The sequence below is a fragment of the Toxorhynchites rutilus genome, chromosome 2 (genome assembly GCF_029784135.1).
Source record: "Toxorhynchites rutilus septentrionalis strain SRP chromosome 2, ASM2978413v1, whole genome shotgun sequence".
NCBI lineage: Eukaryota > Metazoa > Arthropoda > Insecta > Diptera > Culicidae > Toxorhynchites > Toxorhynchites rutilus.
The window spans coordinates 344,796,171-344,815,669 of record NC_073745.1 but is presented as its reverse complement, the minus strand read 5'-3'; the positions used below and the strand labels follow the sequence as shown (position 1 = coordinate 344,815,669).

General features: G+C 37.6%; 1 protein-coding gene across 1 annotated transcript; it reads left to right on the top strand.

Annotated features, from left to right (window-relative positions):
* Nucleotides 1-207: 207 nt before the first annotated feature.
* On the top strand, nucleotides 208-18,338 carry LOC129767493 (facilitated trehalose transporter Tret1-2 homolog). Its single transcript, XM_055768467.1, has 5 exons — nucleotides 208-491; nucleotides 714-1,175; nucleotides 5,058-5,323; nucleotides 16,328-17,464; nucleotides 17,525-18,338. The coding sequence occupies exons 2-5, from the start codon at nucleotides 1,168-1,170 to the stop codon at nucleotides 17,707-17,709; spliced, it is 1,596 nt and encodes a 531-aa protein (XP_055624442.1). The 5' UTR covers nucleotides 208-491; nucleotides 714-1,167; the 3' UTR covers nucleotides 17,710-18,338.
* Nucleotides 18,339-19,499: the final 1,161 nt, after the last annotated feature.

The window sequence follows — 19,499 nt, the reverse complement described above, 5'->3', positions numbered from 1 at the left end:
AGCACAGATGACTCCAAACTCTCTCTCAGTATCTCCTCGCGATGACTACGGAAAATATAAAATCTTCTCTCGCTTGTTGCCTGTTTTTCAGCGCAGTCCTATCGTTTTGCGAATGTTTCTCTTTCTGTCGTCTTCCGTTACCGGCCATACCGTCGTGGAAAAGACGCAACAAGTGATCAAATCCACATGCAAACGGATAGCGGCGATTTAAGTAAGCTTGCAGCGATATGTAACGATTTAGTACAATTCGAGACGCGGAATAGTTTAGATCGTCTGATTGGTAAGAGGTTGGACAGAAAATTCTGCCGACACATATAACATCCAATGAGAAGAACTGTTCAGTCAAGGTCCAACCGTGGACATAATAGCAACGTGGATCTTATCAAAACCTTCTTCCTACAATGTGCCTAGTTGTTATGAATGTGTAGTTAAGAAAGTGGGTGTTATTCTTATCATTCGCGATAGTTCCTTGCTGGTTGCATGGTGGCCATGTAAGTTGAAATATATTCATACAACTCAAACAGACGTCCGATACGAGGAGCGTGATAAAGGAATCATACAGCTGTGTTGACTAATAACATGTGGTAAATCCGATTAGTGTGATCCCTTTCTCTGCCCATTGGTTTTCAAATTGCGTATCAAACCCGTCGTCTGTCGCTGACTGTGTGTTTAATTAATTTTCTTCCATCTTATGGCTTTGTCTCCATCTACAGGCACTCATATGCGTACGTAATGAGTTCAATTGAACGAGACAAGTAAATGTCCCGAGGATACACCATTAAGCTCGACTCCGAAGGCGTAAAATGACATCGATTTTTCCGTTAACCAGCATCATCGGTCATCTATTAGCCTTCCAAAGGAAAGTTTGGTGATTACGTCATTTTTGTTCAAGGAACGAACTACCAGAATACCACCTACAATTTTCTGACGCTGTGATATTATTTTTACTATAGAAGAAGAAATCGTTTCCATTGTTTTATCGTAATCGCAAGTGATCGTGAGTGAATGTGTTGGTCAACTGTCGAAGCCAAAGCTGTTGGTGAAGCTGATTATAGAAGAAGCTGGCTTTTGGCATCTAGGAAGATACTCTGTGTATGAGACGAAATCGATACAGATCTTGAATAATCGCGAATGTTAGACCATCAGTTAGTGTAAACAACGAACAAAATGACAGGGTGAGTTAACGTAAAAAGTTTGTTTTTCCATAACATTTACTTTGCTTTTGTCGACTTCGAATATGACTAGAATTTGTCTCGTGTCAAGTCAAATGAAGTTGATGATCCCAAATTTCTACAAATAATACAATTTTTACAAACAAATGCTCATGGTATGCCCATTATCGTAAGACGAACTTGTCCACTTTTCCAGTGCATTGAAACCTCATGTAGCAGCAATATTTTGTTCATTTTACCGGAAGAACAGGATTTGTATTCAGAAATACCGAGAAACACCTATCGTCGATGATAACATCATCCTAACCAGTCAACCAAAGCTGTAGCACGAACTATTTTTGTGCTCTTGGCATTTTGAAGCGAATATTTTTTGTGATGTCCTTTAACCTTCCTATACTAGCGCATAGATTTGACAGACCGAGAATGAATGAGGTGGCTGAATTAAATGACTATTAAAACTGAGTGAAATTAAAGAAAAAATACTTTCTAGAGTTTTTCCATTCAATTATATCTTTTTTTTTTTGAATAAATACCAAAAACGCCTAAAAATACACAATACAATATTACAGAGACGCGCACAGTCTGTGAGTACACGAGTTACGATTTTGCGCGCGAGTTTAGGAGTGTTAAAATCGATTATAGGTTCCCATGTCAACATTTGCTGTTACATTTTTATAGATCCCCCTCCTATGATTAGAGGCGATTGAACTGAAAAGTTTAAAGCCTCTTTAATCCAACATCATCATCATCCTATGATTCCTTACGCATTCGAACTATTGAACTCTCAAGCGTTTTTAAGGTTGTGTGCAGGTGACCTGACCCTCAGTCATCAGCAAGTACCGAACATGTTCTTGTTCATCCTGCTCTTCTTATCTCACAGCTCACGTGACAAATCAGAGGGATATGTCTTGTGTTACTGTTACGTTCCAGTGCGATGATCGTATCACTGAAATACAGCGTGCCGTGATTCAGTCGATTACGATTACTGATGAAACGGATAGTAGTTTGTCCGGATACCGGATAGCCGGATATTCGGCAAGCTTCGAAGCCGGATATCCGGCGATTGGATATTCGGCTCTTTATTTGCGAATACGAAACTGGGAGAAACTGCATGTGTTTATGAAGCAAAGAATTACATTTTAGGAAACAAAACATATTTATTTTATTTTTAAAGAATATATTTTTACATAAACATAATGAACTCTGATTAAATTTGCTGTAAAGAATGAATATTAATAGAGTATCAAGTATTCCGCAAGGCGATTGGATATATTGAAATAATTTTCATACTAGTCGTGAAAAAGTAGGTACTACGAATTCAAATAATCAAAGAACGCCAATAAATTATTTTCATTCAAGATGACAAAACTTGGAACTGTCTTCGGTGATGATAATTTGAAAGAGGGTACACTTACTTCACCGCAAATCAAATTAAGGGGGCACCACTGTCTGGAAGGTCGAAAAATAATGAATTTTCGAGATTTTTTTCGGATGTTAGGAATAAAGTGAAATGTTCAGGTATTTTGGTTATTGTTTAAGGTATATTTGAAGATGTATTTTCTTTTTTTTTAGTGCACGAATAATTACTACTACGCAGTTAACAACTGGATGCGTAAATGCTGTCTGAATATGGTACTTTGTATCGGTTCTGAAGCAACGAGATGTCGCAGAACGAATTCCAATGAATATTTTCAAACTATAGGACAATACCTAGAGTGTTATATAGGGGTTTTTGAAAATTGCCAAAATAGCGGCCATTTTTGTTAAAAATGAGTTATTTTTCATGAAAAAGAATGAGCTGTTTAGAAGCTCATAAAAAATCAAAAAATAGACATCAAAAACGGCTGTGTAACGCATTAGATTTTTTTACATGCTGATAAAAAAATTCAGCCAAATCAATCGAGTAGATCCTGAGATACAGATAAAACCAGCTGAAAAACGTGGTTACGACAAAAACGCGTTTAAAAATTCGTACAGCATGAAAAATTTCAACTAGAAGATGAAGCCAACCTTTCATAAGATGTTTTTCTTCATACTGTTGATTAAAGATTGATTCATTTAGATTCTGGAATCATAAAAAAATATAGATTATTTATTGTTCTTTCAGAAAAAAGTATCGTAGAAATTATTCCTTGTGCTCCCTTGGCCGAGTGGTTAGCGTCATAACTAACATGCCGGGTGTTCGGGTTCGATTCCTGTTCTGGTCGGGGGAATTTTTCGTCAAAGAAATTTCCTCCGACTTGCACTGTGATCACGCGTATTCTAGAGCTTGCCACTCAGAATGCATTCAGGGCGTGTTATTTGGCATAGAAATCTCAACTAAGTACAAATAAAAATGACGCAAGTAATACTTCGTTGAGACGGCGAAGTTCCTCTAGGAACGTTAGTGCCATTGAAGAAGAAGAAGAAGAAGAAATAATTCTTTTACAGTTTTGATGAATTTTCGTTCTTTTCTTCGGATACACTCCATCAAAGTTTGGACTCTCTGTTGCTCAACTTCAGCGGTTATTTGATTCCACGATCTCTTCATGTCTGCAGCATTCCGAGTCACTTTGGCAGCAATTTCGCAATTTCGCTTCACAATTGCCCATCGACTGTAGTGGCAGCGTAAAAAATCTGGCCAAAACTTCACCGAACGTTTTTGCAGGCATTCTTCTCTATACATTTTCGAATCCATTGTCTAGTTTGTGACGAAACACCTTGGCTTGCGACCGTATGTTCCATTAAAACGCGTCCTCTGATCCATCAGAACAACACTTGCACGTCCACGAAAACGTTTCAGTACATCATATTTAGCCACCTTCACCGATTTTGTGATTCGAGTACCTAACCTGACCACGTCCTGCACAACTTTTTCAAAACGAAACGGATCAACGTAAAATTTTCATTATCGAACGATACAGGTTTTCCAAAAAATTTGATGTCAAAATATTTTAGATACGTCTACTACGACCGCTGGTAAAACTGGAATGCGATTCCGGATTCTAACTGAATCAAAACCTAAGAGTAAATAGATAAAATGACCGCTTGCACCTTTATTCTTAAGCACATGTGTTCAAACAATACGAACAAGTAATTTAAAAATGCAAATTTCAACCGTAACTGTGACAGGTGTCCTGATTTTCAACTTCGACCAAACGGTTTCCCTATCAATAATGTGTGGAAAAGGGTGATCTAATTTAATTGAGGAACATTTCAGGAATGTACTCAGATTCTTGCACTATACATTTATTGTTATAAAGAGTTATAAAAAAGTTGTCAATCCTACAGAAGTTAGTTGGCTCTTTTTTTTATCCCATTTATTTATTTAAGGCTCATTAGCATTTCAGCTGTAACAGAGCCGAATTTTAATCGTGTACATGTCACATGGTTATCATATCTATAATTAGCACATTACACAGTTGCCGTTCGCCAGTATTCCTTCTTTACCATTACATATGGTACATTCACACAGTAGCCATTTAGGCGTAAGAGTATTCTTTCTGTTCTTCCATTATCCAAGTTGGACCACCGGACAGCGGAGACAGTTGATTGATCATTGTTGAGTTATTTATAGAACAGCAGCCCGATGTGTCTTGCAGAACAGAGCAGTTGTATGGATGAATCGATCTTATTTCGACCGTGGATCGATCTCCATCGCTGATGATTGTTGCGTGGACGTAGCTATTCTGTAACAACACAAAGATGGTCAATGAGGGTCCTGAGTTTTGAACTCACGATCGATCGCTTACTAAGCGAACGCGCAACCAATGTGGCTACGGAGACCCCCTTAGTTGGCTCTTGGCTGGAGTAATTTTATGAGGCAGATTGTTTTACTTATATATACTTTTTACATGCAGTTTATTCTATGCACTTTCAAACAAACACTAACTTTTGTTCCAACAGAAAGGAAACTTCCGCATTGGTAGACAAAGGTCCATTGCCCAAGATAGTGGCCATCAACGAGAAAGGGACCGCACTACCCAATCTTGAGGGCCAACCAAGTAAGAGTGAGCGAGGAAAAGCCTTACGACAGGTCATTGCCGCCTTCATCGCCAACATTGGCACCATCAACACTGGACTGATCTTTGGCTTCTCTGCTGTCGTTGTCCCACAACTACAAGCCCCAGACACGCTTATTCCTGTAGACGAAAGCCAATCGTCATGGGTCGGTAAGTATGAAAAACAATACGCTAAACACGCGAACAAACAAAAAAAAACATCTTACGTGAGATCATAACCTATCCCAATAAGATATCTTCCCCCGATTCGACGCAACAGTGGTTTTCCGCTTCCTTTAGCCGATCCAAACAAAATCGTTATATTTAAACTTGCACTTTGATCTCGCTAATAGAGTTGTGCATTTACCGTGAGTTTGGGACGACTATTCCTAGTGTTGGTGGGTAAACAAAGAGAACACGTCGTGTCGCGCAAAACAAGATGCAGCGTCGTAAAATTACACCCAGCTGGGTTTGTTTGGCCGCCAACCTATGCTGACGTATCCGCGTTGAACAGTTCTGTTCCATGCGGAAAGCATTTTTCACCAGATATTAGTGCCAAAGATAAAATTAGAACCAGCGGGAAAAAGTGTGGAAATTTTTTCATATGCCGTGAAAATTTTGAAGTCCGAAGGCACATATATCACGTGATGAAAACATGATGCGAATCAATGATTTTATTTCGTCTGAGTGCCCTCAACACACTTCAACAGCTCTCGATCGCTGTCGATATCCTCTTCTTACACATATTTCAATAACTCCCAGCTCTTTTCGCGAATGTTATCAATGGGATACTAAACAATATCAACGATAAACAGCAGAACAATAACTCACCTTTATTCAAATGATAACCCTTTAAGTCAGATTTTGGTATAGGGAATCTTTACCCAATTCAAACGATCCTTGTACTTTACCTAACCAGTTTAAATTTCAATAAAATCATCATTCCTAAAACACCAAAATTTCTGTCTTATTCCGTCCCTTCTCCCAGATGTAAAACAGCTGTTGCTCGTTTATATAAACCGTCTCATTAGCTGAAGAAAACACGTTTTCGTTTGAAGCAATGGACGCGCTGCTTAAAAATCTCCCCACGACGTTGGCAGACGAGGCCGTCATAAGGCGTTGCCATCGGTAGGAAGTCATCAGCATATACATATTATAGATAAGTTCGCGCGTTCATATGTAGTGCCTGCCCAATTTATGCACATGTGATTATGTGGATAACCTACTGTCTAGCGACAGCGATTTCAACATATTTTTCTATGTTTTTCAATACTAAAAATGTATGATGCAGCGAAGTTCGATCTGTGCGTTTTGCATCATTGATGTGTGACATACGGAACAAGTAGTTTCACTTCTAAATGTAGGGGAAGCGCGGGTAAGACGGACAGTGGGGGTATAATGGACAGGGGGTTGATTTGTATAGTTGCATTATGAATTTCAAATTTCTGTTGATGGAAACCCCTTCGACATGCTATTCTTATAATATTTCAACCATGCTATGGCAATGAATACTGATCAAAAGTGGGATAGGGAAACAAAAACCGGAAATTAAACATGATTCCGCGTGTGGATGTATTTTTTCCGGCTTCGATATTAAGCATTTTGAGTAGTTTAATTGCAAAATTGAATTCGCGGTTTGTGAGTTGACAGAGAAGTGATATTAGGTATGTACGGAAAAGTAAATTCTTTCGTAAGTGGTAAATTTAAATTATTGAAATAATTGCATGGACAGTCACAGCCATAATCATACCCAATGCATGATGGAAAGTAAAAGGAAGAGTATTCAACTCTTTTTTTATATTGCTTTCTCTTTCTGTTCTATTTCAGTTACTGGACACACAAAAACTGAGAGAGAGCGAAATTATTCCTCTCGCGAGCGATAAACTTCTACGCTTCGTATATTATTAACCTGTCCATATTCCCCCCCTCCCCACTACATGTCCATTACACCCGCATCGATAAACATGTTCTACTTTTCGGCTTGTTTTAAAAACATTTTTTTATAAAACTTTTGGCCAATTATTTCGAAAACCAGTATATTGAACTGTAAGAAACTGTTTTTAAGTTTTGGAAAACATGAGTTTCCAAAGATATAATTGAAATTCTTAACATGTCCGTCTTACCCCCATTTCCCCTATATACCGCAAACTCTTGAGAATTCCAAGGGGCATTCCCTTAACTGTCCTGTACTCGCGCTCGTATACTCACAGACTGTCCATTTCTCTGTGATATTGCTATTGTGTATTTTTAGCCGTTATTGGTATTTATTTAACATTAAACCTACCAATGTTTCATGTATACCTATTCCTACCACAGCGGATCAAGTGACCCTTTATGAATAGTTAGTGAATAATGACTCGATTTATATAGTTTTGTTGAAAACGTGACATACCATATTTTTACTGTATATATCGACATTTTAGGATGGCAATTTTTAGCAAAATAATGAAATTACAAATGAAATGCCACGCAAAATAGCCCTGTAGCTTGGAATGGTTACTGTTAGTGTGCTTGGATAGTGGGCAATACAATTAATCCTAATCATTTACTATTCATTCACAAATACAACAAAATGTATAAAGCAATAGCAAAAATGTGTAATGTAATAGTTTTGTATCACAACCACACATACAATTCTTTCTGATATCAATCCAATGGACCGTTGCAGTAGTTAGGGAAAATTACATATATTTCTCAGTAAAAAAAATAACAAGAGAGGAGTAAACACTGAAAAATACATTCGATGAATGTTTTAAGAAAAGTAGTGTAGGCACATTATGTTTGCAAGAAAATTTTGACTAAAAGTTTTAAATGGGTCATTTGACCCCTCGTGGTAGGTTTAAGAGAAAGATATAATTGAATGAAAAAACCCCAGAGAATTTTTTTCTTCAACTTCATTCAATTTAAATAGTTATTAAATTCAGCCACTGAAGGGGCTGTCCACATACCACGTGGACAGAAAATGCTTCGTTTTAGAAACTCGGAAAGCTATTTCTATTACTTCTCACTTTCTTCCAAATTTCATTTGGGTTGTGTTGATTTTACCCAATGAAATTCATATGTGAACTTGGAACAGTATATTATACGATACATTCATTCAAAACCTTTTAAACACTTTTAAACAGCATCCGATGAAAGACTTAGTCGCAGTCGCAGACTTAGTCGAGTCATCTGTGGCATTCACAATTATTTGAAATTGAAATCAATTGAAACAACGGTCCATTTAAAGTTTATATCCTACACTTACACATGATTATTCGAACCAGATTAGTCATTGAATTATTTTCGCGTTTTATCTACGAATTCCCTAGATCGTCTTTATTACTTTTATCCGGTTTTCAGAAAACATGTCACGTTTTTATAAAAAAAAAATCAACGTTTATAATTATTTTTACTACGAGCATATTTTATTTTGATTTTTTTGATTTTTATTTTGATTATTATTTGCAATCAAATCGCCAATTCCAAAATTTGTTCGATATTTATACATGAAATAGCCAGCAAGCGTACAACGGTCTTTTCTAATGCATTCGTCATACATAGAGGTTTCGCTCGATACAGAGTCTAAGATACATCCCCGCTTTTACATAACACAAAACTAGTCTGGGTAGTATCCGTTATTTGTAAGGAAACCGGTCCAAACCATGAACCTGTAGTATCATCGTGATTAATGATTTCAACGATGGTTTTTCTTCATAATTTTTGGGAAATGGGAGCATATTTCGAAAAGGGCACATTTGACAAAAAGAACTCCGCTGCGAAGAACATTTCTTCAGAGGAACGATGACATACGGAAGAAATTGTTGTTCATCTTCCATTTCCATAAAAGCTATCCCTTTTTGGGAGTTCTTGAAAGATAAAAACGATCATTTTGCACAAAGAGCGAAAGGTACCATGTCAAGCTCGCTACAAATATTCTTTGAAAATTTTTTAATTTTTTGTTTATCCAATTTTTTTTATTTTTGAACATTCATGTTAATTTTTCTTCTGAAATATTCATCCAATATGCCCACGTGGATATATTCTATACACCTGCCCCCCTCCCCGTGGACAAGGGGAAATATTTTCGTAACCCCTTACCCCCTAAAGATGTCCACGTTGTATCTGGACAGCCCCTTATCGATTCTCGGTCTGTCAGACCTATGCGCGAGTATAGGAAGGTTAAAGATAAGACGAGGCCTTTATCACTCTTTTAACACTATGCCACATCAAGGTGAAAACGTGAATGAGGCATGGAACAAAATTAGAGAAAGTCTAACAAATTTGACAAACAAACGACTGTAGTCTTATTTTCACAGAATTGAGATACTCGAAGCGTTTTTACATTCAATAATCGGAATTTCATGGTTTTTTATAACTGATGCTACAAAATAGATGGTCTGCTTTCAGCGAATGATCCATGCGATGATTAGCTAGTAAGTTAGGTAGGAGAAAATGCTCAGCCAACCTATCGACGAGTCGACGCTTTCAGAGGAATACTGATAAACTGCTCTGTCCAATGTGTTCGAAATTCTTCTCCTAATTAGAAAAATTCATATAGGTTTATATTGAGAGAAGCCAAAATTTATGATGTGACTTTATTTTGGAAGAAACCCGAAGAAGAGCATGGACTTGTTTTGGAAAGGCACTGAATATTTCCTGTTCGCCAGATTAAACTTCTTTTGTTTTACATATTTTCTCAGATTAGATCTTTATAGTTGGGAAACTTTATGGATTGTGCAAAACGTAAAGTTCGCAATGAATGGGTATACCTATCGATCTGTAAACTATATATTACTGCAAAAACGATATACAGCATGAAATAGATTTCTGATATGGTACTATCTTAGTTACATCACGTAGAAAAACATTCAAGTACTTTTCACTGTCGGTATATTTATTGAATCATGACACATACATCCAGATAATGTGATACAGCGGCGCTGGCGGTTTATTTGCTTGATTATTGTTTCGCATCCATGCCATATAAATACACACCTTGTTGACACAAAGTAAATGACAATATGAATGCAATCGAAACACAACCCGGCAGACCACACAGTTTACACGAATTGAACTCGTGGTTCAACGGACTTGGCATATGGCGAAATGACAACAACAGCAATACCGGCTTTGTTATCAACATCATCATCGCGATCAGCTGTGCTATGGTTTCCCTCTAGTGAAGCATACACACATGCAGCTGGCGGTGCGGTTTGGTGGTTACTCGTTAACGTTTCGGTGAATCGATTTGTTTTGTTGTGCGCACAATTTGCCCTATAATGATGAGAACACAGCTAAGTGCAGAGACGTTAGAGACATTTGAAATGCAGCGATTCACGCTCAGAAAACATTCTTTGCGGCAGAATGAATTAACTTTAGCGATTTGTTATTTTTCTTCAAATTTAATCCAAAATATGTCGTTAACAAATCGGGTATGATAAATGCACTATTAAACCAACACAATGATTAAAGTAGGTCACGATGCTACAAAACAAAACACAAGTCTACTTCGCGCTCCTCACAATATCATAACGGTGACAGTCAACAGGCAATATTATGATGATTTCCAATCCATAGAAATAATAAGGTTTCTCTGCGGAACAGCCAAAAAATAAAACAGATATAATTATTTTGGAAATTGCTCATCTCGGGATATTGTAGATAATCTATTGCATTATACGAAAAGTGATTTGTTTTACGTAAAATTACGTCTGTTACGTCGTTACGTTGAGGGTTCAAATTGGAAAACTAAATATCGGTCGCGGCTAGTATTGGGCAATCTTGGATCATTTTTTAGAAAATCGTTTTTTTCCCATTCCGTTTCCCGATTTTTAGATCGATTCTTTGAACTCGAAAAAATCGCGAAAATCGATTTTTTTATTTCGACTTTTTGTCGAAATTTTCGATCTTTTTGTAATTTTTTTTCAGTGTACATCGATTTTAATCTCACCAAAAAGTATCTAACGTAAAAGTGTCTAATTTGGTAAACAATGCCAACATTTGGATCGTTTCATTAAGTTTGCTGACAAATGCTGACATGATCAAAACTAGGGCAGATATTAAGAGGCGCGATGTACTGCAAACTGTGGCTCATACAATCACTGAACTGGTGACATAAGTCCCAGCCGAAAGGTTGTTTTCTAGAACTAAAGCGCTAAAATCGAGAATCGACTTCGACTAAATGCCAGCCGTATGTCATGGTTGGTTTTATGGGGTTGTTGGTGGTTGTATTTTTTCAAAATTTTAGTCCTGGAAAATGCTTTCTTTCTGGGCGTTAAAGTTTTGTTGTGGCCAACATGCTGAGGAACAAAGCAAAATTCTTTTTGATGAACATGAAATTGTTATTCCCTGTTTAAAGAAATGACGACATTTATATAGACCAACTATTTCACTGTTTCTTGAACTACGTTTTGCTATTGATTGTTGAAATGAACAAAACAAACTGGAACACCTGAATTCACTCAGATTAATACGGACACCAGAACACTTTATCTAATAATACATGAAATTTGATTTTCCAGGACTAAACTTTTAAGATTTAGAAAAGCATCTGAAGATATCTACTTAGATGTTGAAGATGTAGGAATAGAAGCTTCTGAACTGGGCGAGAACAAAACTATAGCTTTTAGGATCATCTGCTGAATCATCAAATGGTTGAACGACTAAAGTTTGAATAAAAAATAGAAATTTAAATAAAAACATACCCTGCAATGAAAAATTCCTGCCCTGTTCATATCCTAAGCATTAGCTATATAGTAACTTTATGTACCCTTCTAAAGCGTTGACAGTTCTCCAGTTCAGCATTATTATGCTACCTTTTAATTCATTACTACCATTACATTTTTGTGTGTACCTGAAATATATTATAATGAAGGTACAGTAATCATTCGATAACTGGGCGAGAAGGGAAGACCAGTTTTCGACATTCACTTTTGAACTGAACCGGCAGGTAAAAGGTCAAATAAAATCTAGGGGAACTTCAATGAATTTTTTGGTTTGCGTTGATCGTGAAATTGGACAAACAAAAGATTTCCACTGGAAGTTTTGCATTGAGTGCGACAACAAGTATGATATATTAGGCTGTCAAAAAAGTCCTGCGGTATTTCCGCGAGGTGTCGTTGTAAGCGCGTAGTTCTAGTTGCATTCATTGTATCGAGTCATACTATAGCTTGTTGGAAAGGTATTTTTGCGCTATAATATAGCCCTTGACAGTGTTTTGTTTGGTTAAGTCGTTCGTGAGTTATAGTGCCGCAAATATGGAGCAAAATAAAGAGAAAATCCGACATATTTTACAATACTACTATGAAAAAGGCAAAAATGCATCTCAAGCTGCCAATAAAATTTGTGCAGTTTATGGACCCGATACAGTTTCCATTTCCACCGCACAACGATGGTTACAACGTTTTCGTTCTGGTGTAGAGGTCGTCGAAGATGCGCCACGCTCCGGAAAGCCTGTCGTCGAAAATTGCGACAAAATCGCTGAATTAGCCGAGAAAGACCGGCATAGTAGCAGCTGTAGCATCGGCCAAGAGCTGGGGATAAGTCATCAAACCGTTATTCACCATTTGAAGAAGCTTGGATTCACAAAGAAGCTCGATGTATGGGTGCCACACACGTTGACGCAAAAAAACATCTTTAACCGTATCGACGCATGTGAATCGCTGCTGAATAGCAACAAAATCGACCCGTTTCTGAAGCGGATGGTGACTGGCGATGAAAAGTGGGTCACTTACGACAACGTGAAGCGCAAACGGTCGTGGTCGAAGCCCGCTGAAGCGGCTCAGACGGTGGCCAAGCCCTCATTAACGGCCAGGAAGGTTCTGCTGTGTGTTTGGTGGGATTGTCAAGGAATAATCTATTATGAGCTGCTTCCCTATGGCCAAACGCTCAATTCGGACTTGTACTGCCAACAACTGGACCGCTTGAAGGTAGCACTCATGAAGAAGAGGCCATCTTTGATAAACAGAGGCCGCATTGTCTTCCATCAGGACAACGCCAGGCCACACACTTCTTTGGTGACGCGCCAGAAGCTCCGGGAGCTCGGATGGGAGGTTCTTTTGCATCCGCCGTATAGTCCGGACCTTGCACCAAGTGACTACCACCTGTTTTTGTCCATGGCGAACGAGCTAGGTAGTCAGAAGTTAGCCACAAAAGAGGCCTGTGAAAATTGGCTATCCGAGTTTTTTGCCAATAAGGAAGCGAGCTTCTATAACAGGGGTATTATGAAGTTGGCATCTCGTTGGGAACAAGTCATCGAACAAAACGGCGCATATTTGACTTAAAACAGATGATTGTAACTAATTTTATGAACAAATGAAAATTCAAAAAAAAATACCGCAGGACTTTTTTGACAGCCTAATATAATTTGGGGAATTATTTTTTCTGTATGTTAATCAATGTTTCTGCCATGCGAAAATAATGTGAATTTCTATAACATCTCAAATTACATTCGAATGCCCCTCACAGCAAATCTTCAAACTGAAAATAGCGTCAATTGTTTACGAAATTCTGTTTTCTAACTGCAACTCCAAAGACCAGTTAACGTTCGGCCAGTTGAAAAGTAGTCCAGTTAAACCAGGTTCAGTTTTCGATTGATTACTGTATTTACGTTGCCCAATGTGAATAAACATCCCCTGGTAACTAGGCTGACCAAATAGTACCGGACTAAAAACGGAACACCTTAGCATAAAAAACAAAAACCCATTTTTTATCAATTTTATTGAGTGAATGAAACCGAAAATTGGAGAAGTGCTGGTCAACCAGGCCATGTTGCATCAATCGAAAAAGGTAGTAATCTGACGGAGCAATGTCTGGAGAATACGGCGGGAGGGAAAGGAACCCCCCATTTCAGCGTTTTGACCGGTTTCGCGACATGCGGCCGAGCATTGTCGTGCTGCAAAATAACTTAATCATGTCTTTGTTCGTATTATGACTGTTTTTCCTTAAGTGCACGGCTCAAACGCATCAATTGTCGTCGGTAGAGGTTTCCCGTAATGGTTTCATTCGGTTTTAGCAGCTCATAGTACACCACACCCAGCTGGTCCCACCAAATAGACAGTACAACCTTCTGGCCGTGAATACTCCGCGCTGCTGTCGATGTTGATGCATGGCCGGGGTATCCATACGTTGCCCGACGTTTAGGATTGTCGTAATGGACCTACTTTTCATCGCCAGTAACGATTCGATGCAAAAAAAAACCTTTCTTTTATTGTTCGCACGTGAAAAAACAGCGTTCGACGTCCGTGGCTTCAATTCATACCATTCCCATGGCTTTTAAACGATCGGATATGATTTGCTGAGCTACTCCAAGCATTTCTGCAAGTTCTTGTTGCGTTTGTGACGGATCTTGATCGAGTAAAGCCACCAATTCTTCATTTTCAAATTTTTTTGGTGGTCCGGAACGTTAGTCGTCTTTCAAGTCAAAATTACCACTTTTAAACCGTGCAAACCACGACTGACTTTTCGCTCAGTTGGAGCATGGTCACCATAAACTTCCATTAAAATGCGATGACTTTCTGCAGCTTTTTCCTTTATATTGAAGTAATGAAGTTACACTCCCCGCAAAAACACTCTCGTTGGTACGAAATTCGACATATTCGAAGTGGAACAAAAACTATGTTGTTTACGCTTCAACTTTTTGACATATACTGAAAAAGACGCGCAATGACAGTAGCTTTCCAACGAATATCTGGAGATTTGATTCACTGGAATAATAATCAAGTTACGCCATCTGTTGTAAAACCAAAGAAACTTAACTTAAACTTAATAATATTTTTTTTTAAAAGAAGATTAGCCCATTGTATTCAATTTTATATGTCGACTAGCTGACCCGGTAAACTTCATCCCGCCCAAAATTTATTTTTCGTTATCGCATTCACCTTTTCTTGCTAAGCGCACGTTCATGGGTCCAATCGCAGAACTGTTCATTGATTGATCTTCTAATTTACCCTTTAAAATTACCTTTTACTATAAAATTCCTAGTACTTCTACCAAAACTCGTCATTATAATATTATTATTAGGGGATTATCTTCAGATACAATTCTCGTTCAAGATTTTCCAACCACTTGCAAATAACATGTTTATCCGTTACATGGAATAAATGTTTGATAAAGAAAATATGATAGAATAAAGACAGCCCTAAATCGGACAATACCTTCCTCGTGTTTTGCTTTTATCAACACATTCGGCGATCCCTTTTTATTTATATAGATAGAAGAAGCTATAAGAGTGAGTTTTATCACATTGAAATAAATTTCCACTTCCGAACAAAGATCAATTTCGTTAGTGCAAACATCAAATGGACTAACAACGCTTACCGCTATGAAATTGTAGAACATGTGGGAATTGAATTTTCGCAAATTTTCCCATTTTCTTCAGAGCATTCCGAAAATTGTTTGGTTGGAATATGTTTGATTGAAATATGTGTTTTTTTGGAACACCCCCACCATTCCAGAGGAGGAAGGGGTGTCATACCATCATAGAAACATTTCTCGTACCCAAAAACCCTCACATCTCGAATTTGGTTCCGTTTGTGTGATTCATTCTCGAGTAATGCACCATAGAATCGTTTCTTGTCCCCTAAAACCTTCACATGCCAAATTTGGCTTTATTTGCTTGATTGGTTTTCAAGGTATGCAGAAATTTGTGTTTCATTCGTATGGTAGCTCCCCCTTAGGGAGGGGGAAGGAGTGTCTAACGATCATAGAAATATTTATTGCACCCCAAAACCATATGCCAAATTTGGTTTCTTTGCTTGATTAATTCTCGAATAATGCAGAAATTTCTGTTTCATTCGTATGGCAGATATGGCATTGACATTGTGGTTATTGTGATAGATTCGTAGAAATATTTCCTATAATTGATGAAAACATTTTTTTATCTATTAGGTTATAAGCGTTCGAAATATTTAATTTTTTCCCACATGTTTGGTACCTAGATTTTCATTTTACCCCCTATATCATCCGGTTAGACGTAGTTTTTCATCAAAATCAAAATATTATAAATATTGTTTCAATTATTGTACCATGTATTTTGTGAACTGAACGTGATCGTTCGAATAGTATTGCATTTACCAAAGGTATTGAATATTTATCTTGGGGAGGTTAAAGAGAATTCAATATTCAATAAAATGAATATTATTTGATAGTCAGATTAGTTAGAGTAACTATTAATTTTTCCTTTTTGAATTTCAGCATCCCTATCAGCAATCGGCACTCCGATCGGGTGCTTGTTGAGCGGATACGTGATGGATAACTTTGGACGTAAAAGGGCCCTTCTACTGACCGAGATCCCCATGATCATTGGTTGGATTGTGATAGCGTGCGCGACCAATGTGGAGATGATATACGCAGGCCGCATTCTAACTGGCTTCGGGTCCGGAATGGTTGGTGCTCCAGCCCGAGTCTACACCTCAGAAGTAACCCAACCTCATCTACGAGGAATGCTTTGCGCACTTGCATCAACCGGTATCAGCTTGGGAGTGCTACTACAATATACACTTGGAGCATTCACGACATGGAAAATACTTTCTGCAATCTCAGCTTCAGTGCCCATATTAGCTTTTGTGTTGATGCTGTTCATGCCAGAGTCTCCCAACTATCTGGTGACCAAGAACAAATCAGACGAAGCACTTAAGAGCCTTGCTATGCTACGAGGATCTACTTACAACTTGGAACGAGAAGTGAATCAACTGCAAGCGTTTGCACAAAAAAGTAATCAAAAGAAAAAATTAACGCCGAAGGAAACCATTCAAGCTCTGTTGCATCCGTCCTGTTTGAAGCCATTCGGGATTCTGACCATCTACTTCATGATGTATCAGTTCAGTGGTGTCAATACTATCACTTTTTACGCTGTGGAAATTTTCCGCGATTCAGGCACTACAATAGACAAATACACATGCACGATTCTTCTTGGTGCAGTGCGATTTATTTTCACTATCATTGCTGCAATTCTCTTACGAAGATGTGGACGACGACCGTTGACCTTTATCTCTGGTATCGGATGTGGATTCACGATGATCGGTCTCGGAACTTATTTATACTTCAAGAAGTCATGGGAAATGGCAGACCCTCCGATTGATCCTGTTGCTACGTGGTTTCCAGTGGCATGTATATTTCTGTTTACCATTACTTGTACTCTGGGTTTTTTGGTCGTGCCATGGGTCATGATAGGTGAGCTTTATCCTATGAGCGTGCGAGGCATCGTAGGCGGCTTCACCACTTGCATGGCGCATACTTTCGTTTTTATCGTTGTCAAGACTTATCCACTGCTCTCGCATTTGTTGGAGCGGCATGGAGCATTCATCCTGTATGGATGCATTTCATTTATAGGTAATTTTTAGCACACCATCTTTGTCACACAACGAAATTATATTGAAATTCGTATTTCAGGAACTGTCTTCTTCTACCTCTGCTTGCCGGAAACTAAAGGAAAAACGCTACAGGAGATCGAAGACTATTTCTCGGGCCGCATACAATCGTTGAAGAAGTCGAAACAACTCGAGGCCGAAGGAAAATTGTGTAACAACATCAAGCCTCAATTACTGACAGTGGAAAAAAACAAGTTGCTTCCCTGAAATATGTTCATCCATCAAACCGTGCCATATAAAATGCTACAAGTATTCTTAAAACTGGAAGGTGATATTCCTATTCTCCCTTTTTTTAAACCGATGTTCTACAAATCAACAGAAATCAGCGCTTATCAACGAGTTTGTAAACTGACAAAAGAATCTAGAACGAGTTGTATATTCGATGGTCTATATTAGATTGTTCATTGGCTAACTTCTTTTTTCATAGTATTAAACTAATTATTGATTAACAAATAGACCTTGTTGATTGCTCCCTTTCAAAGTGTGCCACGAAAATGAAAAATATTGATCTGATTGTTCAGGGGGAAAATTTATACGTAACTCAGGAATACCACGAAGTGCTTTAAAGATAGAATCATGCGTGAAATGTAGGATTATAAGCTGACAAATTAGAATAAATGGTCATCCTGTTGTTGCCAAAATTTATTTCATTGTGATATAAGATTTCAATTACTGCGACGAACAATAGTTGACTTTAATGAGAAGATACATGATAGTTAAGTGATTGATGTTAGGTACTTAATAGGATATTATACGATACAAGCTAACGGTGCCACACGTGATGTTTATTCTAATAATTTCGAAATAAAAAAAACATACATTATTCTGGATATTAATTTTTCATTTGTTGTGTATGCTTTTAGAACGAAACTATTGGATCACTGAAACCATGAGCTTTGGATACGTTAGAAACAGCGTATGAAATATGTTCTGGAGCGTTCACTTTGAATCCAAAATAATTCCTAGGTCCTTAAAAATTGTAGTTCATCATCATTAGTCATCCGCATAAGAAAGCTTCTTACATACTAGAATCAAGTTGACGTCGTTGAGATACAGCAGAAGAATTGAAGGTCCTAAATGACTTCCTTGTGGAACACCAGATCTAATCTCGAATGGTAAGGATATAAAGTCATCTATTTTTACACACATTGTTCGGCCGATCAGATACAGTGACTCAAACTCGAATTCCTACACCACCATGCAGATCTTTTTTCACTACTTCTAACAGTCGAAAACAAGCTTTCGAAACATTATCATCCCTATTCTGTATTTCGATTGATTCGAAATATTTCAAACGACTTGACAAAATTCCATTCTGTATTCCGTTCGAGTTGTTTTTGCCTTTCGTTCGATCTGTTTCTCTTCGAACATTAAATGGACAAAACGTTCGAAATAGAAGAAATATTATTTTAAATACAATTATCTATATATTCAAAATTAAATAAAATCTGTTACATATTCAAAAATTTCAACAATCTCCATATTTATCGATAAACGGATTGAGCCGCTTGAGAGTGCTGCCCAGTCAAATGATTATATATTTTTGCTCATATCATTGAACTTCTTCAGTGAGATCTGTACTCTAAAAATATCTCACGTTAACTGTGAATGACCTAACTATTTTCTATGATCGAACTGTTATAGTTACATAGACGCTCATCGTGCAATCTATAAAAATGAAAAGATATTATAGAATTGAGATTTCATGATATGCGTCCACCAAAATAATTTCCATCAAAAATAATTTCCTACACATTTCGAGAACAATTAGTATGAGGATTATAATGTCTGTATAGTTTTTTTTCATACAGAACTGTGTGTGAAATCAATTTTCCAAAGTAATTCAATCTCGTCAATTTCTAGGAATCAATATTTACATTTGTATGAGATTGTCCATGCACCACTATAAAAATCTCGTGTTCGTGGTCGACCTCCTCCGAAACGATATGACCGATATTTATGAAATCATACACAAAACTTGGCAGGCATGAGAATAG

Coding starts and splice junctions, on each gene's coding strand:
- LOC129767493 (XM_055768467.1), top strand. Junction 5,324..16,327: donor AAGCCAATCGTCATGGGTCG/GTAAGTATGAAA, acceptor TTTGAATTTCAG/CATCCCTATCAGCAATCGGC. Junction 17,465..17,524: donor TGGATGCATTTCATTTATAG/GTAATTTTTAGC, acceptor TTCGTATTTCAG/GAACTGTCTTCTTCTACCTC.